This window comes from Pelodiscus sinensis, unplaced genomic scaffold (genome assembly GCF_049634645.1).
Source record: "Pelodiscus sinensis isolate JC-2024 unplaced genomic scaffold, ASM4963464v1 ctg90, whole genome shotgun sequence".
Classification (NCBI taxonomy): domain Eukaryota; kingdom Metazoa; phylum Chordata; order Testudines; family Trionychidae; genus Pelodiscus; species Pelodiscus sinensis.
The window spans coordinates 222276-249204 of NW_027465894.1; the positions used below are offsets into that span (position 1 = coordinate 222276).

Genomic DNA, 26929 nt, shown 5'->3' on the forward strand with positions numbered 1-26929 from the left:
CGCAGCCTGGGATCCCTGTTTCATGCACATTGGCTTGGTCCCTTCCCATCTGCCCTCCCCCCTCCCCCCTCCCCTGCCTGCATGGTGGCCCGGAGCAGTACCAGCCCTGTGGCTCTGGGCTGGGCAGCGAGGCGGCCAGGGTGCCCACACCGTGCCCAGGATGCCAGCCGCCCCACAGCGGTGACTCCCGCTCAGCCCCGTCCCTAACGGTTCCCCTCTGTTCCCGTTCTCTCTGCAGCAGAAGACCCCCCGCGGCGCCGAACCGGCCGACCATTATCCGACCAGCCGAGCCCTCCTTGCTAGACTAACCCCTGGGGGGCTGCTAGTGACTCCGAGTGCCCCGTGCGGCAGCCCCACACCGCCCACTGTCACCTGCCCTCGGGCGGGGAGGAGGAGGGGAACCCCCCGTCTAATCTCTGTAAAAATCCTTCTGACTGTAGCCTGGCTCTGGCCATGGCCAATTCCTGTTAGTGGGGCGGGCTCCTTCTCCGGGCTGGGCACAGCCAGCTCCTTCCTTGTAAATACCCCCGGCCTCTGCTAAGGACGGCTGCTGTGTCCTGCCCTCTGCCTTTCCCAGCTCGGCCGTGGGCGAGGGCGGCGCAGGTGGGGGAACTGCTGCCCCGTAACCCGGTGCCCCCTTGGCCGTTGCTGCCGCACGTGGCTGGGGAGGGACTTTGCACTTTGTCGAACACACACCAGGACCCCGGGCTGGGTTCGTGCCTTGGGCTTGTCTCAACGGAGGAGGTAGACAGGAGGGGAGAGGCAGCTGCAATGAAAACTGCCCCGTCTGTGGGTGGGCACAGGCTTGTCCTGCCCGCCTGCTGTTCAGGCCCCTCGATTCGTGTGTCTGGCTCATCTTCCAGCCCAGCTCCGCCAGGCCCACTCTGTGTTACGCCCCTCTGTCACGGCGCACTGACCCCCTCCCCTGCACGCGGTGCTAATCTGAGCAAGGCTCGAGTCCGGCTTGTAGCCGGCAGCCAGCTTTCTGCCTGAGCAGACGACTGCAGCGAGCGCCGGGCTAACCAAACCTAGTCCCTGGGGACGGGTTGCCCTTGCCAGGACGTGAGCCCCTGGTTTTCCTCAGGCAGCATTTAGCCAAAGGGCCCTGGGGTGAAAACCACCCTGAGCAAAGCAGCTGGCCCTGGGCCCCCCACAACAGGGGCTCCTGGGGGAGCAGACTCCTGCTGCTGCTGGTTGCTTTGCTCTGCCCTGAGCGTGGGTGGGGTAAATGGAATGTGAAGCTGCGGGGGGGTGGCCCTGGGTTCCCACAGGCCCTGGTGCTCAAAGATGGGGCAGAGAGAGGTGGGGGGAGGGGGAGGGGGCGGCTGGGCTGCCCCCAGTGCTGCCTTCGTGGCTCTAGCCAAGGGGGGGGGGCTTGCAAGGCAAGGCTGCGGGGTGGCCTGGGGGTGGCAGTGCTGCCTTAGAGCGCCCCCTGGCTGCAGGCAGGAGCTGTGTAGCGCCCCAAGGCAGTGGGCAGTGTAATCCCGTTCAGGCCCTATGCTCTGCTGTGGCCTCGAGCCCCAGAACTATGCAAAGAGCCACAAAGCAGCCTGGCTGGGCCATGGCCTCTTCCCCGCCAGCGGAGGCCCCGCCCCGGCCCAGGAGCAGAAAGCGAGCTGAGCACTGGGCCGGCCCCCAGGCTGCGGCTGCACAAAGCAGCTTGAAACCAAAAGCAGGCCTGGCACACTGGTGCCCATTCAGCCCTGGCTGCCGCCCTGGCCTCGGCGTGCAACACCGTCATGGCGCGCTCCTCGCCCGTCCGCCGGAGCTGGGGCCTTTCTCGCCGCCTGTGCCCACGGGCCTCTGCTTGTCTCTCTTGATACAATCCAATTGCCTCTGTTCTGCCTCCCCTGATGTTCCCACGTGGGTCTGTCCCCCCCATCTCGTGCTGTCTGCACCCCTGTCCACTTCTCTCCTCTCCTGTTTGCTGATGGAAGTGCCTCTGTTCTGTACCCTTTTAATAAACTAAAAATAAAGGGAAACCAATCAGTGGTGGCAAGGGCCCTGCGTGGTGTGTTCAGCTTCCTGTCCCCTCTTCTCCTCCTGTCTGCTCCTGGGGGCGGAGGCCTCGTTACGCACGCCCGGGGTGCCGCTGGGGACCAGTGCAGTGCTCACAGCGCAGCTGGGCTGCAAAGCTGCCCGGGGCAGCAGCATTGCTCTAGTTCCTGGGGGGTTGGACACTGCCAGCCCCAGCATCCACCTCGCCTGTGTCTGCACAGCTGCCGGCTGTGGGGCAGGGCCCCTTTTCCGGTGCCCAGCTGCGCTACTGTAGGTGGTTTGGGCTGCTGGTGGGTTCAGCCAGCCAGCCCTCTCCCCTCGGGGCAGGGCTCTGCATCGCCTCACTAGCGCCTCCCTCCCCGGGCTAGCAGCCACCCTGCTGCCTGGCTTCTGTACTTTCCCCAGGGCCTGGAGCTGCTGGGAGGCCAGAGCCCTCAAGGTGCGAAGAGCTGGGCTGATCACACTACCAGCCTGAGGGCTAATCCCCTAGCTGCCCTGGCCCCAGCCTCGGTGCTGGTGGGAATCGCAGCAGCCAGCCCCGGAGCCGAAGGGGGTGGTGCTCGCCCCGCCAACCGTGACAGCCCAGGCCGGTGTCGGGGGGGTGTAGCAAGAGCAGCCTGGTGGCCGTGGCCTCCGTTCACATGCAGAGGTTTTGTGCTGCCCTTCCCAGGAAGGGCACTGGCCATTAGTGTGAGGGCTGGGGGGCGCTGCTCACTGGACACGGTGCCAGGCTGTGGAGTGGCCATGTTGTGGGCAGCGGGCCCGGGCTCTCCTGCACTCGACTACCGTGGCTCAGGGCAGAGCCCGGCCAGGCCAGGCCACGGTGCTCCCTGGCCAGCAAGCCCGGGTAGGGAAACCTGCTAGAGCCTGACTCCTGGCTGATGGCTTCTGGGGCAGGGCCCCCCCCCCCCCCCCCCGAGCATGAGGGAATGGGGGGACAGTGGTTCTGTGTCTCGGAGGCTGATAGGGCTGCCCCTCTGCTGGGGGCCCAGCTGCTACTCACCAGGGTCATGTCGGCCTAAAAGCCAAGAGTCCGGGTGCTCCGGCCACTCCAGCCCAGCAAGGTGAAGCTGGCACAAGGCCCCTGCTGCCCGCTGGAGGAGGAAAGTGTCAGCCTCTGCCCCAGGCCGCGCCCTCCTCGTAGGGTCTCTGCAGCGGCAGCCTGGCACGGGCAAGCTCCTAAGCCTGCCCCCACATCCTAGAGGCAGCTGCTCTGAGCTCGGGCTCCCAGCCACCCAGGACGGAGGTTCCTGGCCCGCAGCTTGCCCCCACCAATGCTCAGACCCAAGAGATGCTCACAGGGTGTGTTTGTTTTTCTCTCTTGTGACCAGGCGACCGGCTCCCTCCCGGCCTTTCTGATGAGCCGCCTCTTCTGAGCACTGGCGCTGCCCCCCGCAATCCCTCTTAACCCGTTTTAACCTGCGGGGGATTTGGCCTTTTTGGAATCCACACTAAAGCCGAGCTCTGGCCGGACAAGAACCTACGGCTCTCTGTTCCACTAACCCGCCAGGCGGGCCGGCGGCTTTGCTGTTGTGCTGGGCCAAAGGCTGGCAGCTCTGCAGTCCAGGCAAGTCAGCCCGTCTCAGCAGAACCCCCACCTCTGAACTCTGGGGGGGAAAGGAGGGGGGAAAGCAAAGCTCTGGTGGTGCTGGGCTCAGCTTGCTCAGGATGAACACGGGCCCGCTGCTTGTTGCCTGTGCTTTGTGAGCTACCTGAAAACCCCTGGGCTGCTGCCCGGGGCCTGGCTGCAGTTGAACAGCAGAAGTTCCCTTGCCGCCCGTGGCCACGGGGTGTGCATGAAAAGGGAGATCTGGCCCGCTATTGCCCTGGGCAGTGAGAGATTAAACCACTGAGGATTTGCACTGCCGGTCCCACCCTGCCCTGCAGCTCAGCTGCGTGTGCCCCTCACTGAACGCAGGCTCTTGCTGTGACTCAGACGCTCTAGTTCCCAGCACCACTAGCCAGGTGGGTATTTTGAAGCCGGCTCTTCCTGCCGTGCCAGTTACTGCTGAGAAGTCGGTGAAAAGGCTCATTTCTCTGGAGCTGAATCATCCCATTTTGTCCCCCCCCCCCCGGGGCTAAGCGGGGCAGGGCCTCGGGCCGATCGTGGGATTCCTCGTCCCGCTCCCTGCAGATGACGGCTCGCACCGGAGCAGGGTAAAGGAAGAATTGTGGCCTCTGCCGCGGAGACAGTCGTCCGTTTCAGGTTTCGGTGCCTGGCCTTCGGATACGTTTCCGCTTCCCTCCCACGCGGCTCTCCCAGCTCAGGAAATTGCAACCTCTGCCCAGCTGCAGAGCCTGCGAGGGGACCTCGGCAATGGCCCAGGGGTGAAGTATGAGCCAGCCTTGTCGACCTTCCTTCAAGGGATACCCTAGGGGAGACCAAGCTGCAGGAGGGGAGGCACCAAGGCCCTGCTTAATAGAACTAGCAGCCTCCACCGCCTCAGCACGTCCTAACCTTCCAGCCAAACAGCCCCTCCCCGTTAGCGGTGTCCATGTGCCCAGCAGTCAGGGGCCGACAGCCCAAAAGAGAAGGGCGCGGGGTGGAATGGGGGGCACAGTTCCTGGCATCAGGCAGAAGGGGGGCCTGGTCTGGGCCCAGAGCCCCTGCCCTACTGCAGAGGGGTTGGCAGGCTGAGCCCTGGCCGAGGCGGAGGCTCCGAGTCCCTGAAAGAGAAAGGAGGGGGCGTAAGTGCCAACAGCTTTGCCCACACAGCCAGGGCAGGCCGCTTTCCGCGTTACAGACCTGCTGCTGACCCCCCCGGCACGGGAGCAACCAGCACAGCTGGACCTGGTCCCGACTGCAGCCCAGAGCTAGACGAGGGCTCAGCCATGAAGAGGTTTGCTCCCGGCTGCTGCTGACCAGGACGCTGATTCCCCTGGAGTCAGAGCCAGAGGGTTCCTTGGGTCGAACGCCCACCGGTGCTTCCGGCACCTTTGCTTTCACACAGCAGGGTGCCCCTGCCCTGCTGGGGCGGGGAAGTTAGAAGCCAAGCTGGTGTGCTGCAGCTGAACCCCCACAGCCTTCTACGCAGGTACCAGCTCTCTCGGGCTGCAGCTTTCACTCCCGCTGAGCTTGCCATCAGGCCTCCCTAGCGGCAGAACCACCGACCCCAGCATCCGTCATCGGCCCCCCGGCCAAAGCCCAGCACTAGGGCTTGGGCCAGCAGTGAGCCAACTGATGCAGGGGGCTGCTACCGGCAGCAGGAGCCAAGGGGCTCTCTCCCATTGTGTTAAATGAAGGAGTCTCACCGAGGGAAGCCAGCGCAGGGGGAGGGAGCGGAGAACCCCACCCCCAGGGGACTGCAGGCAGGACGGCCCAGAACTCTGGCCCCCGCAATCGGCAGCGCGAGAAGGGGAGGCTGGCGAAGATTCAGCTCGCTGGTATGGAACAGGCAGGAATTCCCAGTGTTGCCCTCTCCAGGCCAGCGCGCAGGAAGTTACAAACCCGCGTGGCCAGCGCCGGTCCCAGCTCGCCAGTGAATCCAGACCTGCCCTGTGGAATGCAGAGGCCTCCCCCAGCCTGGCCGAGATGCTTGCGTAGAGCAGGCCTACAAGCCTCATCACTAATGCGCTCAGCACGACTCAGCCATCCAAGGCCGGTTTGCTTTGTGAGACGGAGCCGCCCGGTTCTACGCTGGGCTTAGGCAGCAGCTGATGGGAGTGTGGTTGTCGGAGATGGTGGCCCTCACCCCTCAAGCCACCGTAGCAGGGAGAGGCGCACCGGCCCAATATGGATTCACGAGCACACATCTTAAACAACGTCATTTAATGTCCTTCCTTTACCAGCCGAATAAATACTCGATTCCTTTGCAAAGGCTCAGCAGTATGAATATTCGCTAGAGAGAATGGCTCCACAGCCCTTTGGTAATTAAAACCCAGCGCTCAGCCCCGAGCCAGCCTGTTACTGGCTAGGCAGGCAGCAGCTTTCACTGAGCAGCACAGTCTGCGCGCGAGTCGGCTCAGCTCTTCACTGGGTTGTCACAGTAGCGGCGGGGGGAAATCAGAAAAGGGTCCCCAGCATCAAGTGGGCTCTGCTTGGCTACTCCAAGCGGGACCTGGCCCCGGCCCCACTCAGAGATAGGGCCCAAAGGACGGGAAACAAGTCGGCCGCCCGTGGCAGGTTTTCCAGGCTGCCACTCGGACAGCTCTCTCCAGAGCCTGGGCAAAATCAGCCCCTTGTGCTGGATCCAGCACATTATAAAAGTACCAAGCCAGGCTGCAGAAGCTCCTGGAATCATCCTGTGTCCAGAGCCCTAGACCTAGCGACTTGTGGACAGCAGCACCACGCCCAGGAGAGGGCACTGCCCCAGAGTCTCTCCAGGGACCGGTCTGGAAGGCACGTGTCTGGCACACAGCAGCTGATGCGGAGATCAGGGCTATTTTCCAGCAGGGCAGGCGAGCAAGCAGGCAGCACCACTGGCCTCCTCTGGCTGTCACAGCCCCTCCTCAGGAGGGTTGGGTCAGCCAGCCCGGGGAACCCAGCTGTCCCAGGCAGATCCCAGTAATGCAGCCTCCCTTTCCCCTTGAATCCGACCTGGACCCTGAGCCCCCTCGGCTACCGCAGGGATGGAGCAATTTACAGTGATGGCTGGCGCTGCCAATCCCCACTAACCGGACAGAGAGCAGATGCAGCTCACCCTGAATGGCCCTGCATATCTGGCCCTCAGCCACAGAGCGCTCCAGGTTCCATCAGCCCAGCACTACCTGCTCATGTGGGACCCCTCCCAGCCCCAGGCCCTCCGGGGTAACTTTCCACAGCTTACCCTGGTGCCTGGAAACAAATTCTCCACATCACTGGTGCTGCTGCAAGACACACACACCCTCAACCCAGGGGAGGGGCAGAACTGGAGGCCTACGCTTTCCTGCTGCCGAGGTGCCATGCTGGGATCCATGGTCCTGCTGCACCCAAGGCACCAGTTAGCGGACTATCGCAAGGCTTAAAGGTGAACAGGACAGGGAGAAAAGGCACCCAGGCAGGGCAATGGCAGAAAGGTTAGAATCTGCTGAGAACCAGAACCGGGCTGTTCTTCCGTTGGCAGGAGACTGGCCCAGAGGTAAGAGATGCCCCTGGAACAGGGCAGCATAGGAAGGGAGTTATCCACGAGCCGAGCGTGGCTGGCTCAAGCAAGAGCGCACCATGGAAATGGGGCAGATTGCACACACAGCTCTAAGGAAAGCCGAGCCACAGGGCTGGCCCCAAAGCCAGGGCCGCACTGCAGCAGCGCACAGTGAAGAGGCTGCTTTACCTCCTGGCACCAGTCTGTAGGCTCTGTGGAGCCAAGTCCCTACTGCCTCAGAGGCCAGACCCTTCCATGTGGGGATTCCATGGATACCCAGGGGAACAAGAGCAGTGAACAAGGCGAAAGGGGCAGCAGGACATAGCCAGGCCACGGCTGAGGTCCAAACAGACCAAGCGCTGCTGCTAAGGCACATAGGAGGATCCTGACAAAACTGCAGAACAGAGGAGCGGCAGGACCAGGGGAGGTGATCCAGCCGACCTGTAACTGGCACCTGTTAGCACCAGAGGCTGCCAGCCTTAGGGGGAAAGACCCTGCTGCACGGAGCAAACCTGCTGCTCCCTCAGCTGCCACCCACCATGCCACACTTCGCTTTCTTCCTGCATCGCAGTCGCAGGGAGGAGGTGGTTTGGCACAGGCCCGTGGCTGCAGTACCTCCTCCCCAAGCCTAAGGGGTCAAGTCAATAGAGAACGGATTTCAACCAATACTGCCCACCCCACACAGACAGACCCCTGCCATCCATTCCCCTCCCTCCCCCGCCCCCCAGTACAAAGAGGCCCATTTTAGAGACCCAGAAGAGAAGCAGCAGCAATTTGAGAAAGTTACACACAGTTGATCTATCAGATGCTGGGTGTTTGACTTCCCCAGCCTCAGGACCATGGCTCTGTCCCTTCCCCCTCACAGAAATATGGAGTCCATTGCTCTCCCGCGCGCTACGTTCGGACCTGCCTCTTGTCCTCAAAGAGGCTCTTCAGCATGTAGACCTGCAGGAAGGCAACCACCACCAGCACCCCCAGGTTAACGGCTGACCAGAAATTGACCCGGCCCAAGTTGCTCTCCTGCAGGTTTCGATCCCTGGCCTCAAAGGCTCGCAGCAGCGTTTGCATCTGGATGCTCCGCTCCAGGCGAGTCTTCATGGTCTCGATGGATTCCTGGAGAACAGAACGGGCAGATCAGCCACATTGCATGGGGCAGGAAGCGCTGAGGGCAGCTCAAGCATTCCCCCAAGAGTTCATTTTGCTGGGGGGAAAGGCCTGAGAGTTCTGACTCCCTGCCACTGGACACCCCATCCAACTCTTGGGTGACTGATGAACTCAGAGTCCAAAGCCAGAAAGGATCCTGAAGATACAGCCAGTCCCCGGCACTGCACAGGCCACAGAACTTGAGCCAGTACAACCTACAACCAAAGCCCTACTAGCAAGTCTCTGTGCTGCATTCCTCAACCCACCTTAATATCTTCTATCTTCATGTCCAGCATCTCCTCCGGCTCCACCACATCGGCCCAGTTATCTCCATCCTCGTCCTCTTGGGGGCTGTCGAAAATGAGCTCAAAGAAAACCAGCTTCTCCGAGATGGTGCTGAAGGAGTTGTCAAAGCAGAGTTTGTAGTCGCCTGCTTCTGTGGGCTCAATGCTGGGGAAAGAGGTCAGGGAAGTGAGAATGCGCCAGTTCCACTCACCACTCTCCCAAGGCCCAGGCAAAGCAACAGTGTCTGGGGCGCACAGCTCTGTCAGAAAACATAGGTAGCTCTATCGTTATGTCACCCTGTGAAATGGGCAGCTGAGAGACAGGCTCAAGGGCCTGGAGGAGAATGGGGAACCCTGGAAGACTCTCTAGTGGGGTGAACTGGGGTGACAAAACACTAGGTGTGAGAGGGAAGGAGGGTGGACACAGAGCCACTGAGAGGGAAAACGGTGGACATGAGGAACACACAGAATCCCGGCGGAGAGACGGAGAGCCTGAAGAAGAGGGGGATGGAAGAGCGGCATGAGGACATGCAAGGAATCCCTGGGTTATGCAATGAGGCTAGCCGACACAGGCTGAGAGCTGTGCACCTCCAGCTGTGCACAGCCTGGAGTGGGAGCATAAGGGGCAGAGCTGGCCACACTCACGTGTGCACCCCATCAGATTTCCGATACTCGTTGACCAGCAGCACGCCCGAGGGGCTCTCCAGGGAAAAGTCGACATCCAGGCCCGCTCCACCTATGACCTGCAGGATGCAACAGCGGGGGTGAGTGGCAGGGTCACGCTGCAGGGGCAACAGGCCCAGCACAGTCTGGGGGCACTCAGGGCTTAGTTCCAACGACTGACTTGCCCCCGGCCCATCCCCATTGTCATGGTGACCCCCCCACTTGGGACTCAGCCTGGTCCCCTGCTCCCCCCCCAGCCCCTAAAACACCCTTAGCTCAGCCCTGTCCCAGGTGTTCACCAGACTGACGCCTCTGCTCCTCCCACAACACTGAGCCCCCCGGTCCGTTCCCCCTCTTGCCACCCCGCCCGCCTCCCCACTGACGCACCCCCACTCCCCCCCCAGAGCACCCTGCTGTCGGCCTCCCTTCTCGTGCCCCAGGCCTCCCCACCCCCGGTCAGCCCCCCATTCTCCTGCCCCCCACTCCCAGCTAATCCCCCCCACCCGCCAAACCCCCCACCCTCCCCCCCACCAGCCAAACCCCCAACCCTGCCCCCTTCCCCCCAACCCACCAGCCCCACCCCTCCCCCACCAACCCCCCCCCGCCAGCTCTCAACTTCCGCGCCCCGCCCCCACCTGGAACTCGGCCTCCAGGGAGCCGTTGGCCGGCGCGCGCTGGTAGAAGCACTCGCGCCGCCCGGCCGGCAGCAGGAACGTGACCTCGGCGTCCTGGGGCGGGGGCAGCGCGGCGCGCGAGCCGCCCCACAGCAGCAGCAGCAGCCAGCGCGTGGCGGCCGCCATCATCCGGGTACCCGCCCCGCGCGCCGCGGTGACGTTCGGGGGCCGCGGCGTGGGGGGGGGGGCCGCGCCGAACGCCTGATCCACGGGCGCCGCAGCAGAGGCCGGGCCAGGGGTCAGGGGTCAGGGGCCAGGGCGTGGCGGCCGCGGCGGGCTCAGAGCGACGTGGGCGGGTCCGTCAGGCAGTTGTGTAGACACCTAGCGGTGCGCGCCGGGTCTCCGGGGTCTTTGTGGCTCTGAAGGGGGATTGGCCCCGCCAGCCCCACCCGGCAGTATCGGAGAACCTCATTGGCCCAGCCAGCCCCACCCGGCAGGATCGGATTACCTCATTGGCCCAGCCAGTCTGCCCATCACGCAGTAGCAGGGCACTCCCCGCCTCTGCCAATATCAAATCAGCCCATTGGTCCATCTAGCCCGTAGCCCAGCCCACAGCCCCTGCCCTGGCGGGCCTTAAGGATGCTGCAGAGGGAGTGAAACTCCCATCATGCACCTGGCCAAGTGGTCCATGCTCTGATCCCAGCGGGGAGGAGGCAGGAGTGATGGGGGCTGGGTTAGGCTGCCACTGTGTGTGGGGGGGCTCAGTCAGGGGGCGGAGCCGGGCTGGGGGATACCTGGGCCACACAACGCTAGTGCGTACCCACCCACACGCTGTGCACCCCACACAGGTACACGGGGAAGCTGCCATCTTGGCCAACCTACCAGGGACCCACCAAGGAACTTCATGAGTTTCTGTAATTCAACGGTAACTTAGTCAAAGAGCCCAGCTCTCAATCCGGGAGCTATGAAAGGTGAACACTCTACGTTGGGCTGAGAGCGAGGAGCCTTAAAACACATGCATATGCAAGACTATGTCCATTATTGCACCTCTGACATCCAGCCGCTGCATTTCTACCTGGACTGGTTCATTTGTTCTGCTCGTCCCCGCTGCTAGCTTTCAACTAGGACGTCTTTCCTTTCAGCCAGTCATGAGTTTATTCATCATTTCCTGTCAAAGTGTTATGCAAGCAGTCCTGTGTTCCACTTCAGGAAGCCCCCCTCAGTCACGGGGGAAGTGATTCCCAAATAGCTTGTAAAGTATTTGGAGAGTTAGAGAAATAAAAAAGGTTCTTAGTTGTGGCTGGAAAGCTGCAATCCATGGATGTACAGGAAGAGCCCAGGAAATTACTACAAGATCTAGGGCCTGAATTAGATCTTACACTTGCTGTAAATCTGGAGTAGCTCCATTGAAGTAGCTCTGAATTTACATTGTACAGCTGAGATCACCGGGCAGGACTCCATAGCTCTGTTGAAGTCCGTGGAATCACACCAGTATAAAATCGGCGTGAGAAGAGACTCATGCTCAGAACTTTGCATGTAAGTTACTCCATGGCTGAGGTCACAGGCGGTGTGTCAACCCTTTGGCTTTTCTGGGAGGCTTTAAATTCTATTTGCAGTAGGAAAAGGAAGAACAACCCTTTTTACATTCAGGGACATACTGTAATTTCCTCCTGAGGTGGTGAAATTCCATCTTGAGCAAAACATCCTTCTCCTTTTCATTTGCGTCTAGCTAGGCACTTTCCGTGCATGTTGGGCTCCTACTATCAGTTCGCCGAAGATCCAGAATGCTTGGCAGAACGATAAGCCTGAGGATCCTCTTTCTCTTAGCTGGTATGTTTTCTTCGCCTGTATTTAACCTCTTTCTGAAGCTTTCTCTCCAGACATTCCCTCAGAGTGAGGGACCTGGGGAACCTCATGTTCTAGCGTATGGCTGAGACCAGAAGTTGAAATTGCCCAATGATTTGGGAACTGTAGGGCCTAGGAGTGAGATGCTGAGCTTTATCTCCAGAAGGGATCTCAGCAGGAAAACGGAGGGAACTGGCAACACGACAGAGTCACATGTAGGCCTGTTTGAGCCTTTGGGTCAAATTCATCCCTGGCACAAACTTTGGAGGGCTGTGGCCCAGGTTTTCCATAGAGTAAAGTGTGGGATGTTGGATCCTGCCCTTCCAGGCTTTCTGGGAATGTCCATGCTGCAATAAAGGACCTGGGGCAGCTGATTTGGGCTCACGGGGCTTGGGCTGTGGGCTAACAACTGCAATGTACATTGGGAAGGGCAATCTAGAGCAGTGAGTGGGTTGCATGAGTGGCCTCCTTCATCTCTGTGGCTGCAAGATTGTCGGCCCCAAGACAGTCTCCCGGGACAGGGCAGCTTTGCTCACTGCATTTGCGTCCCTAGAATTCGTGGGCTGTGCTGATTAAACCACAGCAGCGCTCTGATTGGCTGCGGAGGGAGCGCCCGGCTCTCACAATCAGTGTGGTGCGCAATCAGCACCCACCTCCCTTCATGTGCGTGTGACTGTAGTAACCCCGGCAGGGAAACAAACCACTCAGACGGAAACCAGCAGAATCGGGCCACCCTGCAATTGGGCACCCGTAACAAAATGTCTCGCAGGCCGCACCCACAACCCCAGTGGGCTGCAGGCGGACCTCGGGGCGCAGGTTGCCCACCACTGATGTAGATGTTTAGGCCGGCCACCGGGCTCTGAAACCCCGTGAAGGGGGAGGATCTCAGGGCTTGGGCGCCCGCCCCAACCCGAGTGTCTCCCTTGCACTTGTCAGCCCCACAGCGCACGTCCAAGTCAGCTGAGCTGAGCTCTGAGACTTGGCGCCGGGGGTTTCGGTGCGGACCTACCCTTTGAGGCCCCCTTCAGAGAGCTGAGGGTCAGGCCTGGGTGTTCCCTGAAGCTCCCACTGCTGGGCTTCCCTGCGTCCCCGGCGGCAGGCCAGGGGGTGCTGGGGAATTGCTCTGACTGTTGGGTCCTGGGGCGGACAGTGCCAAGGCCTGTGCTGTCCCCAGTGGCAGGCCAGGGGCCTGTCCAGTGATGTGCAGGACACTGCCGGCACTGCGCCTACACGAGGTGCCGCTCATGGCTGCCAGCCTAGGGGCACCTGGCATCAGTTTCACTCCCTCTTCCCTGGCAGTTCCAGGCTCTTTAGCAGGCCCCAGCCTGACCCCAGCCCCACTTTTCTACCTGGACGTGGCGTCCCACCCGCCCGCCCAAGGAGACACAGTCAAGTTGATGTGCATCGCGCCGAGGGGCTACGAGGGCAGTGAGTTCTGGCTGCTGCGGACGGGTCAGGCTCAGCCTGTGCAGATGCTGTTTGCCTCGGAGGCGCAGCACAACGTCACCTTCATCCTGGGGAACATCACCCACCGGGACGCGGGGCAGTACAAGTGCTGCTACCACAGCTACAATGGGAGCGCCCGGCAGGCCTCGCAGCTCAGCAACATGGTGCAGATCGAGGTGGCAGGTAAAAGGCTTTTACATACAGAGGAAGCTGGCGGAGATGAGGAAAGCGCCGAGGAGCGGGGCCAGTGCCCCTCACCCCGACTCACAGCCCCTGCCAGCCCAGCCCCCCCAGTGCCCCACCCCTGACCCCCACCCCCTGCCAGCCCAGCCCCCCCAGTGCCCCACTCCTGACCCCCACCCCCTGCCAGCCCAGCCCCCCCAGTGCCCCACTCCTGACCCCCACCCCCTGCCAGCCCAGCCCTGGTCTCTCCCAACCTCCCACGCAGCTCTGGGTTTGCCCCATGCCCGCGAGCTCAACCCAAAGGTGCTGGCCAAGGCGGCGCTGTGGAGTTTGTGTGGCAGGTGCTCTCCTGGGAGCTGCTCTGGGGAAAGGCGTCCTGGGCCGGGAGACAGTGGTCTAGCTGGAACAGGACTCGGTGGGAATGGGGCCTTGTGGTTCGACCCAGTGGGTGGGTGTCAGGACCCCGTTCCCACCCTGCTGCAAAGCAGCGTGAGCTCAGCGACTTGCCTGACCGTCTCCTCCTTTCTTTTCCCTTGAAAATCGGCCAGTGTCCCCTCCCGCAGCAACTCCCACGGCCCCGCTCCCGACTTCCACGGCTGCTCCAGAAGATAAGGGCAGGGCCAGAGGGAGGCAGGGGTGGCTGCCAGGGTGTGGGTAACAAGGCCAGAGTCCTGGGCGGGGTCCCTCTGCTTCCCCCTCCACGTGGAACCCTGAGGCGCCGGCCACTGAGGAGAGGAGAGTGACGGCCACTCTCCAGCCTCCGCGGAGAGCCAGGCGGCTTTTAGCTCACGGCTTTAGCCCCTACGGTCCCAGGTTCAGTCCCCCCTGCCGACTGTCCCTCGGCTCTACACCAGCACCGCCCCCAACAGCCGTGCGTTCTCCCTCTTGGGGGCCAGGTAACCAAGCTGCTTTCTCTGCACTGCCAGGTTCCACGTGGCTGCTCCCTGTGACCCTGGGCGTGGCGGGAGTGCTGCTGCTGAGTGTGGGCCTGGTGGTAGCCGTGGTGGCAGTCCGGCGAGGTAGGGACGCAGGGCCTGGGGCTTGGGCTGTCTCTGGTCAGCTGTAGGGGCCTCCTGTAGGCTGGAGTGGCAGGGTGTTGTCATACTGTAGGTACAGCAGGGGACAGGGACTATGGACTCCTGGCTCTGCCGCTAGGTGTGTCCTGGCCAAGTCACTGATGACAGTCATTTTCCAAAGGGTCCACTAATTACAGGCACCCAACTGGGCAGCAGTGTTCCCTGTGAGCGGGGTGCTCGGGCAGCGGCTCAGGAGAAATTCCAAGGCTGCCAGCTGATTGGCAGAGCGCCCACGGCTTGGTTTGTGTTTCTAGGGGTGGTGCACGTCGCACATGCTTCCGTGCACGTACACAATTATTCCACACGTGGGTGGAAAAAATCTGTACATGGACGGAAAAGATTCGAGGGAACATTGCTTGAGACCCCCAGAGCCTGGGGGGCAGAACTGCTGAGAATCCACAACTTCCACCGAGCTCAGCTGGGGTCGTGGGAGTTGAGCAGCTGTCCGTCCATCCGCTACTCTACCCACTGCACTGCTCTTAGGAGACCTTAACGCCTGTTTCCTTTTGACCAGTTAACTCCAGGAGACGACAGCTGAAAAGGTGAGAAATGCACAGGACACTGGCCGCCACTTGGTGACGGTGAAACGCTCCCCGCTTTGAGGCACTTTGGAGCCTAATGCTCATTGCCTGCTCATGGGATTTAGGTGCCACAGTGCCCAGATGGCTTTAGATAATTGGACTTTGGTTGCTTTTGAGAACATCCCCCTGGGCCGGGAGGGGCTGGAGCAGCCCCCGGTGCCCTTGTCAGTTCTGGATCTCGCTGTGCTTGCTTGCAGGGATCAGGACTCATGCTGGACAGAACGGAACTTTCCCACCACAGGTCTGTGTTAGCGTAAAATGCCGGGCGCTCGCGTAGAGATGGGGCGACCCCAGGGGATGCCTGGTGCCAGCTGCCAGGAGGAGGCTGCGGGAGACGCTTCCCAAGCGGGGTGTCTGAAGGCGGGAGGCCCTGGAGGCAGGCCTGGGTGCCGCGCGTGGCTCGGGGAAGGCCTGTGGTGTGTTGGCTCCATCCCTGCCGCACGGCTTGCAAACAGCGTCAGTCGACCTCCCAGGCCTCAGCGTCATTCGGCTGGCAGTTCCCGTCCTTTCCCGGGGTGGGGAGGGCATTGCTGTGCGCTGTGAAATAGCTGCCATGTTCCACCCCAGAGGCATTTGCCACGAGCGATTGGCAAAGCGGTCCCGCAGGGACACGAGGCCTGGCCCCCATAACCTCGCTCCTCTCTTCTTCCGCAGACATGTCCTTCGATAACTGCCTCTTCACCGTCTCGGTGGTAAGTCCTCGACCGAGGGCTCTGCGGGAGGGCGCGAGCTGCTGTTCTCAAACCAGGCCCAGTTTACTGTGTCCAGGGGACAGCTGCTGCCGGGCAGCCCCCTAGCCAGATGCTGCGCTGGCCTTGTAGTGGCATGATGCAGCCATCTCCCCTGGAGGGTGTAGTTTGCAAAGGGTTAATGGTGGCTCCCCCTGCCCCCAGAAGAGCCCCCCCCATAGGCCCTTCCTTTACCCTCTCTCCCTGTCTCTCCCCCACCTTCCCTTTGGCAAGACAGTGGACCTGGCAGCCGCGGGCAGCCAAGATGCCTGCATCTCCCCAGGTTCCAGGACAAGGCTCCACTCCGCTTCCTCTCTGGAGAGCAGCAAGTTCAGCACGTTCAGGTCTTTGCAGTGATGGCCCAGGTGGTGGCTGGCTCCCACTGCTCCCGCTGCCGACCCCGGTCCCAGCTCTGGCCAGTACTTCAGTCCTTCTGTGGGCTGGGAGTCTCCTGACCAGAGGGGCCGTTTCTGGGGGGTGATTACACCAGGAGAACGGAAGGAGCTTTGTTTAAGCCTCGTGCCCGGCCGTGCACCTCCAGGGACACCGTGGCAGGATGCCCAGTCTCCCTTCTGCTGCCTGAGAGGTCACCGGCTTACTCCGAGTGGCTGAATCTGTCCCGGCAGCTGAGGCTGGAATCAGGAATCTTTGGGCAGGATTCGTGTGGCTGGCAGTGAATTCTGCTGTAGCCAGGATCTTATTCACACCCGGCAGCCCCTCCTTTCTACCCTCCACGGCTCCGTCCTCCGTGCAGCGCTTCCCTGGAATGACGGCGAGGGGAGAAGAGCCAAAGACCCCATCAGTGCCGCTGCCATGAAGGCTGTCAGCGGGCTAGTGTGCACGGAAGGGGCAGCGGGTCTAGCCCTCGGCTGGACGGAGGCAGCTGGATAGGGGGTGTGCGGGGGACGGGTGGTTTGTTGCGGCTGGATGAGCGTGTCAGGGTGGAGGAAGACGCGTGTTTGGGAATGAGCAGGTGGGCGGATGGAGAGACGGGCGAACGGCTGTTTGGGGCTGGGTGGGCACACCAGTGCGCGTCCTTGGCAATCAGAGAAAATGCCATCAAAAAGCACGCTCCTAAGAGACCCGAGCCAGCGTCCATGGCAGCCCCAAAGGAACTGCTTTCCCGTCCGACTCGCCCCTACCCCACCCTCTGCTTCCCCCACGGGCCGGGCTGTTTGTTTCTGGAGGACGCGAGAGTGGCCCAGCCAGTTGACACCTGAGTTCTAACCCCAGCCCTACCATCAACCTTAGCAAAGTCTCCCCCCCGCTTTGGGACTCGGTCTCTCTAGCCGGAGGAGGGCTGGTGATACTCCCCTCGAAGGGGTGTTTCCCAAGCTCTTTGATGCCACTAGGCGCTGAGCATTGGAGTCTTGTTGTCTATTGCAATAAAGATGTACATTGGTTGTGGGGTGGAAAATTCCAGGTGTGAACTGTTTCTGCTTGCACCAAATTCTCTGTCTGTGTTGAGCTGGGGAATGTGTTGTCACCGCCGCGTCTCCTGGCTGGAATCAGAACTATTTGGCTGGGTGTCATATGCCCTATACTGCTAGCAAATGGTGATCCACTCAGGCAGGATGATGCATCTGCGATGGAAGGAATTGGGTTTTACAGCCTCTCGCAGTACGCAGCATGGCAAGGGCTGGGAAGAGCCAGACTCCGGAGTCCAAGGGTTAGTTCTTTAAAACCAAATCTCTCTAGCCCTTCCCAGTGTGCATGTGTGCCTGAGCCGGCAGCCACCTAAGCCCTGCCTCTACCCGCGCTGTGCTGGTCTGTTCACAGGCTCATAGAAACATGGGGCTTGGAGAGCTCACCCAGTGCAGCCCCCGGTGCTGTAACCCTGGGCCAGCCCTGACAGGCGTTTGCCCGACCTGTCCTATGGGGATTTCCCAGCCGTCCTTGGCAGCCTCTTCCTGCTGCTGAGAGAAGGGTGCTCCTGGTCCCTACGCTGTTTCCCGCCCTGCAGATGAAGTCGGTTCCTCCTGCTGCCCTCTGGGGCCGTGGGGAGCAGCGGATCCCTGTTCTTACACTGACCTTGCTTTGAAGACCCATCCTATCTGGGGCTGTTGACTCTGGAGCCTAATGATGGTGACATCCTGTCTGCACCCTTTGCCTGCCGTGCTGCTGCCATGCCAGGGGTGGGGAGTCCTGCCTGTGGGTCCCTGCGCGGGGGATGGGCCTGTGGGGCGCTGAGCAGGAGGGGGCCGGGCGCTGGGGGGGCGAAAAGGAGGGCGGGGCCAGCAGAGCGGTGGGGGGGCAGGGCCCAGGGCGCTGGGGGTGGACTAGGCGCAGGGGGAGGGGCGGGGCCGGTAGGGGGCGCTGGGGGCGGGCCGCGTTGGCAGTAGGGTCGGGGGAGGGGCGGGGCCAGCGCGTGGGGGCGGGGCCTGGGCATGGGGGGGGAGGGGCGGGGCAGGGCAGGGCGCGGCTGCCAGGGAGCGCCGCCTGTCGCAGGGGGCGGGGTCGGTAGGAGGTGCTGGGGGCGGGGCCGGCGCTAGGGGCGGGGCGGGGCCGCAGGGGCAGGGCCTGTCGCAGGGGGCGGGGTCGGTAGGAGGCGCCTGGCGCGGGGGCGCGGGGCGGGGCCTGGCGCGGGGGGCGGGGTCGGTAGAAGGCGCTGGGGGCGGGGCTCGGGGCAGGGCCTGTCGCAGGGGGCGGGGTCGGTAGGAGGCGCCTGGCGCGGGGGCGGGGCGCGGGGCGGGGCCTGGCGCGGGGGGCGGGGTCGGTAGGAGGCGCCTGGCGCGGGGGCGGGGCGGGGGGCGGGGCGCGCGGCAGGCGGCGGCGCAGCCAAGATGGCCGCGGCGGTGTCCGTGTTCCCCGGCGTGCGGCTCCTCACCATCGGGGACGCCAACGGCGAGATCCAGCGGCACCAGGAGCAGCAGGCGCTGCGGCTCGAGGCGCGCACCGGGCCCGACAGCGCCGGCCTGGCCCTCTACAGCCGTGAGCGCGGGGGGCCCGGGGCGGGGGGGTAACGGGGGGTTCGGGTATGGGGGGGAGGGGGGGAATAAGGGGTGGGGGGGTTGGGGTATGTGGGGGGAGGGGGTTGGGGTAGGTCGGAGGGGTAATAAGGGGTGGGGGGGTTGGGGTATGTGGGGGGGGTTGGGGTAGGTCGGAGGGGTAATAAGGGGTGGGGGGGTTGGGTATGTGGGGGGAGGGGGGTTGGGGTAGGTCGGAGGGGTAATAAGGGGTGGGGGGGTTGGGGTATGTGGGGGAGGGGGGTTGGGGTAGGTCGGAGGGGTAATAAGGGGTGGGGGGGTTGGGGTATGTGGGGGGGGGGGTTGGGGTAGGTCGGAGGGGTAATAAGGGGTGGGGGGGTTGGGTATGTGGGGGAGGGGTGGGCCAGAGTGTGTATGTGGGGGGCCGAGAAGGGGGGTGTACGTACCCATGGCAGGGTACATAGGGAGTGGGCGGTGTAGGGGGCTGGGGTGGGTTATGTAGGGTCGTGGGGTGTCGGGGCCCCTGGGCCACAGAAGAGGCCCAGCCTGTGTTGAGGGGCTTGTGGGCCCTTCAGCCCCATGGCTGGCCTCGCTCCCCCTCCAGCAGGGCGGCTCAAGGGCCTGCGGGGGCAGGTCTCCTGCAGCTGTGCTTGTGGCGGGCTCCGGGCGTTCTGCCCTCCTGGTGGGAGCCCAGCCTGGGGCTGCTTTGGCGAGGTGCCGGGTGGGCCGGCTGTCTTGGCTGCAGGCCGGCGGGCTCGCTGGCACGAGGCAGCTGGAAGTCCCTGAGTGCTCGCCCGGCGGGCGCTGCCCTGTGGCTGCTTTGACGCCCCGGCGGCAGTGCTGGCTTTGCAGCGTTCGGTCTGGTCTTCCTTGTTCGTCTTCGCGGGGCGGAGGCCGGGGCCGCGGGTGCCAAGTCTCTGGGAGAGGCGGGGGAAGGGGCAGTAAAGCTGGGCAGGAGCAGTAGCTTCTGAGCGCCCTGGTGCCTCGGGCGAGGCTGCGTTCCCTTTGGATGGGCGCCCGACGCCGGGTTTCCACCAGGCCTGGCGTGGGCTGGACGCTGTGGGCAGCTCCCTGGGGCTGGCATGGCACTCCTGAGGGGTGCCGAGCGGCCCCTTCCCTATCCATGGGGTGGCCAGGTGCTGCCCAGCGCTGGCTGCACCGGTGGGTTGGTTTTGTGACAGGCCCTTGGTCTCCGTGCTCGCTCCTGCTGTCTCGGGCTGATGCCATGTGCTGTGACTGGCTGTCGTGGGGGAGCAGCGGTTGAATTTCCCTCACCCCCGGAGCAGGGCTGGGGGGTTGTGCCCCGGCCCTGGGGCTAAAAGTGGGGTTGTCCCGGCTGAAGTTCGCCTGGGCCAGAGACCCGCTTGCTGCGGAGGCGGGGAAGCCGTGTGCCCCTCCCCAGGGCCACCATCTCTGCTCATCCCGGCGGAGAGCTCTGCATGCTGCTGGGCCAGGCTGGCTCGAGAGGAGGGATCCGGGGGGCGCTGGCGGCTGTGGAATTGTCATTGTCTCTCACTGTTCTGGGAGGCCTGGGCCATGCTGCTGGGCCAGCTCTTCCTTCTGGGGGGGTCCCTCCCTGCGCTCTGCTCCGGTCTGCTCTCTGGGGGCGGGTAGGAGTGCACGGACTGGTTCCAGCCGGGTGTGCCCAGGGCCCAGCCCTGCTCCGCTTCGCACCTTCAGCTGCCCCACGGGGCACTCCCAGCCCCACGCTTAGGGGTCGGTTCCCGCGGCACACAGCAGAGCCAATCTCCTTTGCTGAGCTCCGGATGCCCCAAGCGCTGGTAGTGGGGTGAGTGTCGGGCGATGGCTGCCTTCGCAACCGCACGGGTGCCGCTGCGATAGCAAGGCAAGCGTCCAGCGACAGCCTGCCCCGGGCACTGCTGCCTGGCATGGGAGTGAGCCAGGTAATGGGCCCTCGCGGGGGGCTCAGGCTTTGCTTGTGATCACTGCGAGTCAGTGTCGCTTCTGCCTGCTTCCCTCTCCCTCCCTGTCCTGAAGAGCAAATCAGCCGCTGGCCCGCTGGGGCCTAGCGCTCAGCTGAAGCCTCTGCCGGCTACTGTAATGGAAATCGGCGAAGCAGCTGAGGTTTATTTTCATTGTCTGCGGGAGACCCGTGTGGGTAACACCCTCTTCAGTGGGCTGTTTTGACATTCACGCGGGGCTCCCAGGAAACTTGTTTTTGAATGTGTGTTGTCAATCTGGCCTCATCCCTTTGTCAATACGGGCCCGAAACCGCCCGCTAGTCAATAGGAAGCGCTAAGACCGAGATCTGATTTTTGTCAGATTTCAAGATGTTCTATTGACTTTCTGCATTTGATCCTCTTTGGCCAGTGGCACGTCTTTATGGAGTAAATCTGACACCGTTCAATTGATTTCCCTGTTATTGACTCCCACTTGCACCAGCTATCCATCTCCCCAGCCTGGCCTGTTAGCATGGAGACACAAGCCTTGGGGGGTTGTTTGCTGGGAGAGCCAGCAGGCTGCCCTTAGACCAGGGTTATTCAGCACGCGGCCCGCGGGGCAGCTTGGGTTTACGCAGGGCTCAACGCGCCGCCTGCGGGTGGGAGCCAAAACAAAGCAGTCGTCAATAGCATGTTCTCCTGTTGCTACGTGGTTTAGTAGTTCGGTTCCTGGCCTGTCATTGCCCATTAGAAGTGCTGTCGGATGGGTGGAGATGGGGTAACTATTGCATTTCAGTAATAGCAGCAGAAATGACTTGGACAGGGCCTGCGTGTTGTGTTGTCTTGCCGCCGTCATCTGTATTCATGCCTGTCAGTGTGGAAGAAACTATTTGCATGTATATGCGACCACACTTAAGTTGTGGCCCTCGGCACGTGCTGTATCATTGTGGCCCCCGGGGCTTCCAAAGAGGAGTGGCCGTGCCTTAGACTGTGGGGTAACAGCGCACAAAGGGGGTGGAGGAGGCTGTGAACGCCCCGTCTCAAGTTCCGTACGGGGAGAGGCGGCTTGTTTGCAGAAAGGTGGCATTCTTCCCCTCGACATCTGGGACACCTCCAGTACGGCCGCTTGGCCCGGGAGGGGGCGCGCGTCCTGGGGAAGCAGGTGGCGGTGGGGAGAGACGAGGTAATGGAAAATAGGAGTGTGTCCGAGTGCAGAGTTCTAACGTCCTGCCCCCGGTCAGTGCCAGCTCATCGTTACGCTTTCGCCAGCTGTGTGATCGCGGCGCTCCCGGCCAGCCGCTGTGTAACGTTCTCAGACCAGGACCGTTCCTGCCGGCTCCCGTTTTCTCGGGGGTGGGTTAATGCTTTGAGCAGTTGGGAACCTCTCCCAACGCTTTGGAACAGCACATGGCCTGGTCTTAGTGCCCCGTATGGCGCACGGATGGTGCCATGTGGCGCCCCAGAAAAGATCACGCTGGAGCAGGTTGAAGTGATGCAGACGATGCTTCTGGGATTGTCTGGCGTTGACGATGTGTTTAGGGTGCTCGGGGCTGGGGAAAGCATCTTGGATACGATTGAAATGGAAGGAAATCGCTTGGCGTTTGTCAGGCACCGGGAGACCCTGTGGGTGGGTTTTTCAAAGCAGAACTTTTTCTTTCTCCTTGGGGTTCGTGCAGCAGTCGTTCCTTTCCCACCGACGCGCTGTCTGTGCTCCCCACTCTGTGCGGACAGCGAAGGCAGAGCCTCTGCTTCTCATAGACTCGTAGACTTTAAGGTCAGAAGGGACCATTATGATCTTCTAGTCTGACCCCCTGCACAGTGCAGGCCACAGAATCTCGCCCACCCTTTCTAGTTGAAAACAGGGATTCCCCGGCACGCTCAGATCTCCAGATGTCACTCGGCTTCACGTCTCTTCCTCTTCCTTACTTAAGGGATATTGTCAGGTTATAATTAATCTGTTCAATAAACGGGTTTTTGTTCCTCCACCTGAACACGATTAAATCAGTAGACTCTTTCAAAGACTCATTTACCTGTCTCTATTCACACGGTTTGCTTTGTTTCTCCGGGGTTGGACAATGACAATAAGGTAGTCAGTCTCAGCTCTTGGGTGTAGTCTGTTCCATGTGAAAATTGCCTGTGGTTTGAGTTCAAGCATCCCCATTTGCAGTCCCCGTTTTTGTTTTTTTTTTAAATCTAAAAATATGCTTTAAAAAAAGCCACCTAGACCCTTGGCCGGACCTATCTGATTCGTTTCCCAAAGACGTGCTTTCTATGCTTTCTATTCGCTGCAGGAGCAAAACCCTTACGCTGACACAGGGAAAGCTGGTTTTGTTACCGTATCTTAGGAATACAGTCGTCAGACTGAGTCCGACCTGAGGTCTGTCTGGCCTCGTATTGGGTCTCTGGCGACCGAGAACCGTGTACAAACATGGGATGATCTGCCTCTCTGTGGAGGTCTTCTCCAACTCTACAGGTGTCCAGAGATTTGCAACCCGATGCCCAAGACATTATAGCCTGTCTGTGACATTTTGTGGTGATCATGTTCCTGGATATTGCAACTGCGCCTTGGGATGGCCAAGAAAGAGCCCCGTTGTTTCGGGGGTGTTCAAACACTAGTGAGCAGTATTTGCTATTTCAGCTGTGTCCATTCTTGTTACGTACATAAACATCCAGGTTGAAACTTGCTGAGTTCTTGACCTCAGCAACATCATGTGGCAGCGAGTTCCGCAGACCACAAATGTTTCTTACCATTTGATTTGTTTTAATGTTATTGACGTGATCTCTTGTGATGACGCTGGGAGACCAGACTTCCCCAGTGTCAGTACCATTAGTCTGTGCACTTTTATCGTGTCCCTTTTTAAAAAGGAAACTGTCCCTGGCTTTTCAGCCTCTCCATGTAACCAGCTGCTGCTCTCCTGCTAAATACTGACTGTTCGGGGACCTGGCAGTCCAAGCCAGGTGACAGATTCTGCGCCAGTTTTCTCCTTGTCGCCCGAATGTCTCAGCTCTGTCTGTCTGTCTGTCTAACCTGGCTTGCTTCACGGCTTGAAAAGTTTGCCCAAGGCACCTGTTTGGCATTTGTAATTGGAAAACTAAGTAAAGGGAGAGAAACTCCCTTTAAAAAAGTAAGCGTGTGACGTTGGAGCCTCGTCAGCGTGCTCTAGGTGGAGCACCTGGCAAGGAGAGGGTGCGTTGTGCGCGAGAGCGTTGCTCCCTTTTGCTGCCTGCCTGCCGGGTGTGTCCGGACCCGTAAGCTCGTGGTTGTGCCAGCGTCACCCGAGACAGCTGGCTGCGCGCTCCGGCCCTGTCCTCGACACGGAGCCCTTGCGGGTGGGGGTTGCCGCGTCAGGCCCGGATCGGCCGCCGGTGTATTACTGATCTGCCTAGCTAAGGCTCTGCGTGGTCGCTGGAGTCTGGCCTAGCGCAGGGAGAACTGGGCTCTGTCCTCACTCTGCCACTAGTGAGGCCCAGACTTTCCCTGCCTCAGTTTCCCTGTCTGTAACCTGGGAGTGGTGAGCCTGGCCTCCATGGTACAGTGCTTCCCTTAGCCCTCCGCGGGGGCAGGGCGGGGCCTGGCAGGACAGGAACTTGCCCAAGGTCACGCAGTGTCTGTTTGCCTGCTCCCTCCGAAGGTGCCCTCGGCGGGCACAGGGCCGCAGTGTAAGCCCTGTCTGGGCTGTAGCCAAGGCCGCCTCCAGCTGCGCTTGCTCCATGCTGGGTGGTGCCTCGTTGCCTCAGAATCCCGGTGCTGGTCTGTTGCTGTGGCCTTGTGCCTCAGTTTCCCCCTTCGAGGGGTTCCTGGCTGTTCGTACAGTGCTCTGCGATCTCCCCAGATCTGCTTGGGAGGGGCACCCGCAGGTGGGCTGTGCGGGGTTCTCCGCTGTCTGGCCTTCAGCAGAGGAGTTTGGTATGGAGCCAGCTTGCTGGCGGGGGCTGTGGGACTCTGCCTCCCCCCCCCCTCCCCTCTCCTGGTGGGGCTGGCGGGGGGCCCGTAACCGGCCTCTTGCTTTGTTGGGGGGGCTGACCAGGTTCTGCCAATGCTGCTTTCTGCGCCCTTGCTCCAGGAGGGGTGCAGCGCTTGCACAGCTGGTCCCCCAGACGGCTCGGCAGGGGGCTGGGTCATTAGCCTCGCTGAGTAGAAGGGAAACTGAGGCCCGGGGATGCTCTGTCCAGTCGGGCACCCTCGCTCCGATTGGGCCCCTGGCCCGCATCCCTCCTTGCTGAACCTTCCCAGCTTAGCCCTCCCCCTCTGCTCGCCAGCTTGGCCCCCTCGTGATCTGTTGCAGGGACCCTCTGGGGTGGGGGCTGGGCGTTCAGCCTTCCCTGTCTGGGTCAAAGCTCCCGGGGGCTGTGGGAAGTCGGGCCAGGCCCCGTGTACTCAGCGACTGCCCCGGGGCCTGCGCGTGGGTCTGCCCGGCCTCCGCGCTCCCTGAGGCTGACAGGCGGAGGGGGGTCTCCTGGCCTGCCCGTGGCTGGCAGCGCTGCCTTTGTCCGGGCAGGAGGAGGGGCCAGGCCCCAGCGCAGGGGGCCCCTGGCTTGGGAAAGGATTTCCCCGCTGGCCCCGGGACGCCCAGGGCACATCTGCCGTCCCCTTTGTTGCTCACAAAGAAGCCGGGGGCCCTGCCCGCCAGCCTGATTAACATGGGCGGGAGGCATTCGCGTTAATCGCTTCCAGCAGCCGCCCCTCGCGGGCTGTGCGCTCCCCCTGGGGTCCTTCCCCGCCAGCCCTGCCCCCGAGGGACGGGGGGGCCGCTGGCTGGGCTCTAGCCGCGTGGCACCCCCACCTGAGCTCCCCGCAGGCGCCTCAGGCTGCCAGCCTGACGGGGCATCGGCGTTGGAGGCAAAGCCCCCGGGTCGGGCGCCTGGAGCGGGCAGGCCGGAGGCAGTAAATAGCCAAGCGCCGGGGCGGAGGGGTTACCTGATCCTGGGGGGGGGGGGCTCGTGCAGCGCGCCAGGCCCTGGGAACCAGGTGGACGCTGCCCACCTCTGCTGTCCGGGTAGGAAGGCTCAGGTGTGGGGGTGTGAGGGGTCCCCCCGATCGGGCCTGGCTTGTCTGGCCAGCCTCTGGCGCGGGGCCTGCCCGCCGTGGCCGTGGCCGAGGGGCATGGCTGACGCTTGCCGGTGGGCCGGCCTGGCTGCGGTCGGCCTGGCGATGGTGGCGCGTGCGCTGGAGTGTGTGCGGCGTTGGCCCCGGGGAGGGGCGAGTATTTGCTCTTCCCATGGGAGGTCTGAGCGTGAGGGGCTGGCCCGGCAGGCTCGGGTAGGGGGTTCTAGCTGGGCCGGAGGCGATGGCCAGTGGCGTCCTGGAGCGGGGGCCTCTGGTGCCCGCATGGCGCTGCCGGTGGGTCTCCGCACATGCCCCGGTGGACGCTGGGGCCGGCAGGTGCCTGCTGGGGCCTGCCTGGCGGCTGTCTCGGGGCCTGGCGGCACAGGGGGGCCACGCAGGACGCTGGCGGCGCGTGCTCGGCAGGTTTCCGGCGCGGGGGGCCTGTCCAGAGGTGGCGCTCTGGTGTGGGCTGCTCCAGGCTGGGGTGGAAGCGGCTGAATCCCGGTGAATTGCCTGGACCGGCACGCGCTGGTTTCCACCATGCAGCGTCTTCGCTCCTGCCTCCGGCTCAGATCCCCTCACGACAGGCCCCAGCCCGCGGGCCCCCCCAGCCCGCTCTGTCTCCGCTGCCGGGGCAGAGCGAGGGGCCGGGCCCCGGGACAGCTGGGCTGTGGAGGCTTCAGGTGCGTGGGCCGTGTGGCTCCGTCGCCGTTTTGCCGCACCTGGGCCTGGCTTAATCTTGGCTCCCCCACAGCCTGGCCACGCGCTGCCTTCGCGCCAGCAGGAACCTGCTCTGCTGCGTGTTCGCTTCCCTGCCCGAGTCCTGGGGCGCCTACCAGATCCGTTCGGGCCCCGGTTTCACGGGAACAAACGGCGCTCGGCCGGCTCTGCCCACGAATGCTGCTGCCCAAAGGCTTCTGCCGGGCTCCAAGCGCCTCCGGGCTGGTTTCGCAGTTGGGTTGACCCGGCGACCCCTCTGAGCCCAGCTGTGACAGTCACTCCAGGATGGGCGAGGGCAGCCCCGGCCCCTCAGTGCCAGTCTGCCCTGCCCTAGCCGGAGAGACGGAGCGTGTCCGTTCCATCAGCAGCCGGTCCCTGCCTTGCCTTGCCAGCGTCGGAGCCCTCGCCAGCTCCCTCGGGCACAACCGAGCTGTGGTGCTCCGGGCAGATCGGAGGAGGAGGGACGCTGGGGCAGCAACGCCCCCACACGCCCGGGGAGGAGAAATCCAGGGGGGCAAATTCATGAGACTTCCCCGACTCCTTCCACCTTGGTGGTCTGGCTGCAGGGCTGGAGCGTCCGGGGCTGCCTGGGGCAGGGCCGGGGAAGAGCATGTGAGGGGCTGGCTGGCGGCGGCTCTGCCCACCTCCGTGTGCCGGCTCGTGCGCCCTGGTCGCCCCGCGCTGGGCTCGGCTCTCGGCGCAGGATGGAAACC

General features: G+C 62.6%; 4 protein-coding genes across 20 annotated transcripts in view; 3 read left to right on the plus strand and 1 right to left on the minus strand.

The window, feature by feature from the left end:
- DNM2 (dynamin 2) overlaps positions 1 to 6235 on the plus strand; it is a 50591-nt gene extending 44356 nt beyond the window's left edge. For 10 of the 11 annotated variants that reach the window (XM_075916125.1, XM_075916129.1, XM_075916124.1 and 7 more), the window contains one exon: positions 239 to 1999. In XM_075916125.1, the coding sequence (XP_075772240.1) occupies positions 239 to 308 (70 nt within the window). In that variant the 3' untranslated portion in view covers positions 309 to 1999. Of the gene's footprint in view, positions 1 to 238; positions 2000 to 3329 lie in introns of those variants that run through there. The other variant, XM_075916131.1, reaches the window with a different exon arrangement.
- TMED1 (transmembrane p24 trafficking protein 1) lies at positions 5753 to 10059 on the minus strand. The gene is made up of 4 exons (XM_075916142.1): positions 9784 to 10059; positions 9131 to 9228; positions 8468 to 8651; positions 5753 to 8171 (listed from the first exon to the last, which is right to left on the minus strand). The coding sequence occupies exons 1-4, from the start codon at positions 9949 to 9951 to the stop codon at positions 7953 to 7955; spliced, it is 669 nt and encodes a 222-aa protein (XP_075772257.1). The 5' UTR covers positions 9952 to 10059; the 3' UTR covers positions 5753 to 7952.
- On the plus strand, positions 9819 to 17658 carry CUNH19orf38 (chromosome unknown C19orf38 homolog). 6 transcript variants are annotated; one of them, XM_075916137.1, is made up of 9 exons: positions 9830 to 9955; positions 11199 to 11298; positions 11492 to 11592; positions 12907 to 13236; positions 14163 to 14255; positions 14827 to 14854; positions 15091 to 15134; positions 15548 to 15585; positions 15860 to 17656. In XM_075916137.1, the coding sequence occupies exons 3-9, from the start codon at positions 11547 to 11549 to the stop codon at positions 16100 to 16102; spliced, it is 822 nt and encodes a 273-aa protein (XP_075772252.1). In that variant the 5' UTR covers positions 9830 to 9955; positions 11199 to 11298; positions 11492 to 11546; the 3' UTR covers positions 16103 to 17656. The 6 variants fall into 6 exon arrangements, with proteins under 6 accessions (XP_075772254.1, XP_075772252.1, XP_075772255.1 ...); XM_075916140.1 differs by having other exon boundaries at positions 11496 to 11592; positions 15856 to 17656; XM_075916135.1 differs by having other exon boundaries at positions 11496 to 11592.
- Positions 17659 to 18257: 599 nt separating this feature from the next.
- The window catches only part of CARM1 (coactivator associated arginine methyltransferase 1), a 29348-nt gene continuing 20676 nt past the window's right edge, over positions 18258 to 26929 (plus strand). The window contains exons 1-2 of one of the 2 annotated variants that reach the window (XM_075916166.1): positions 18258 to 18321; positions 18365 to 18552. In XM_075916166.1, the coding sequence (XP_075772281.1) occupies positions 18405 to 18552 (148 nt within the window). In that variant the 5' untranslated portion in view covers positions 18258 to 18321; positions 18365 to 18404. The remainder of the gene's footprint in view (positions 18322 to 18364; positions 18553 to 26929) is intronic. The other variant, XM_075916167.1, reaches the window with a different exon arrangement.

Excerpts from the sequence above, each read along its gene's own strand:
- TMED1 (XM_075916142.1), bottom strand. The coding sequence starts at position 9,951 with ATGATGGCGGCCGCCACGCGCTGGCTGCTGCTGCTGCTGTGGGGCGGC. Across the intron at positions 9,229-9,783 it reads CCCTGGAGGCCGAGTTCCAG|GTCATAGGTGGAGCGGGCCT; the intron begins GTGGGGGCGGGG and ends TGCATCCTGCAG. Across the intron at positions 8,652-9,130 it reads AAATCTGATGGGGTGCACAC|CATTGAGCCCACAGAAGCAG; the intron begins GTGAGTGTGGCC and ends CTCTTTCCCCAG.
- CUNH19orf38 (XM_075916135.1), top strand. Across the intron at positions 14,855-15,090 it reads AGGAGACGACAGCTGAAAAG|GGATCAGGACTCATGCTGGA; the intron begins GTGAGAAATGCA and ends GCTTGCTTGCAG. Across the intron at positions 15,586-15,859 it reads GCCTCTTCACCGTCTCGGTG|TGGACCTGGCAGCCGCGGGC; the intron begins GTAAGTCCTCGA and ends TTGGCAAGACAG.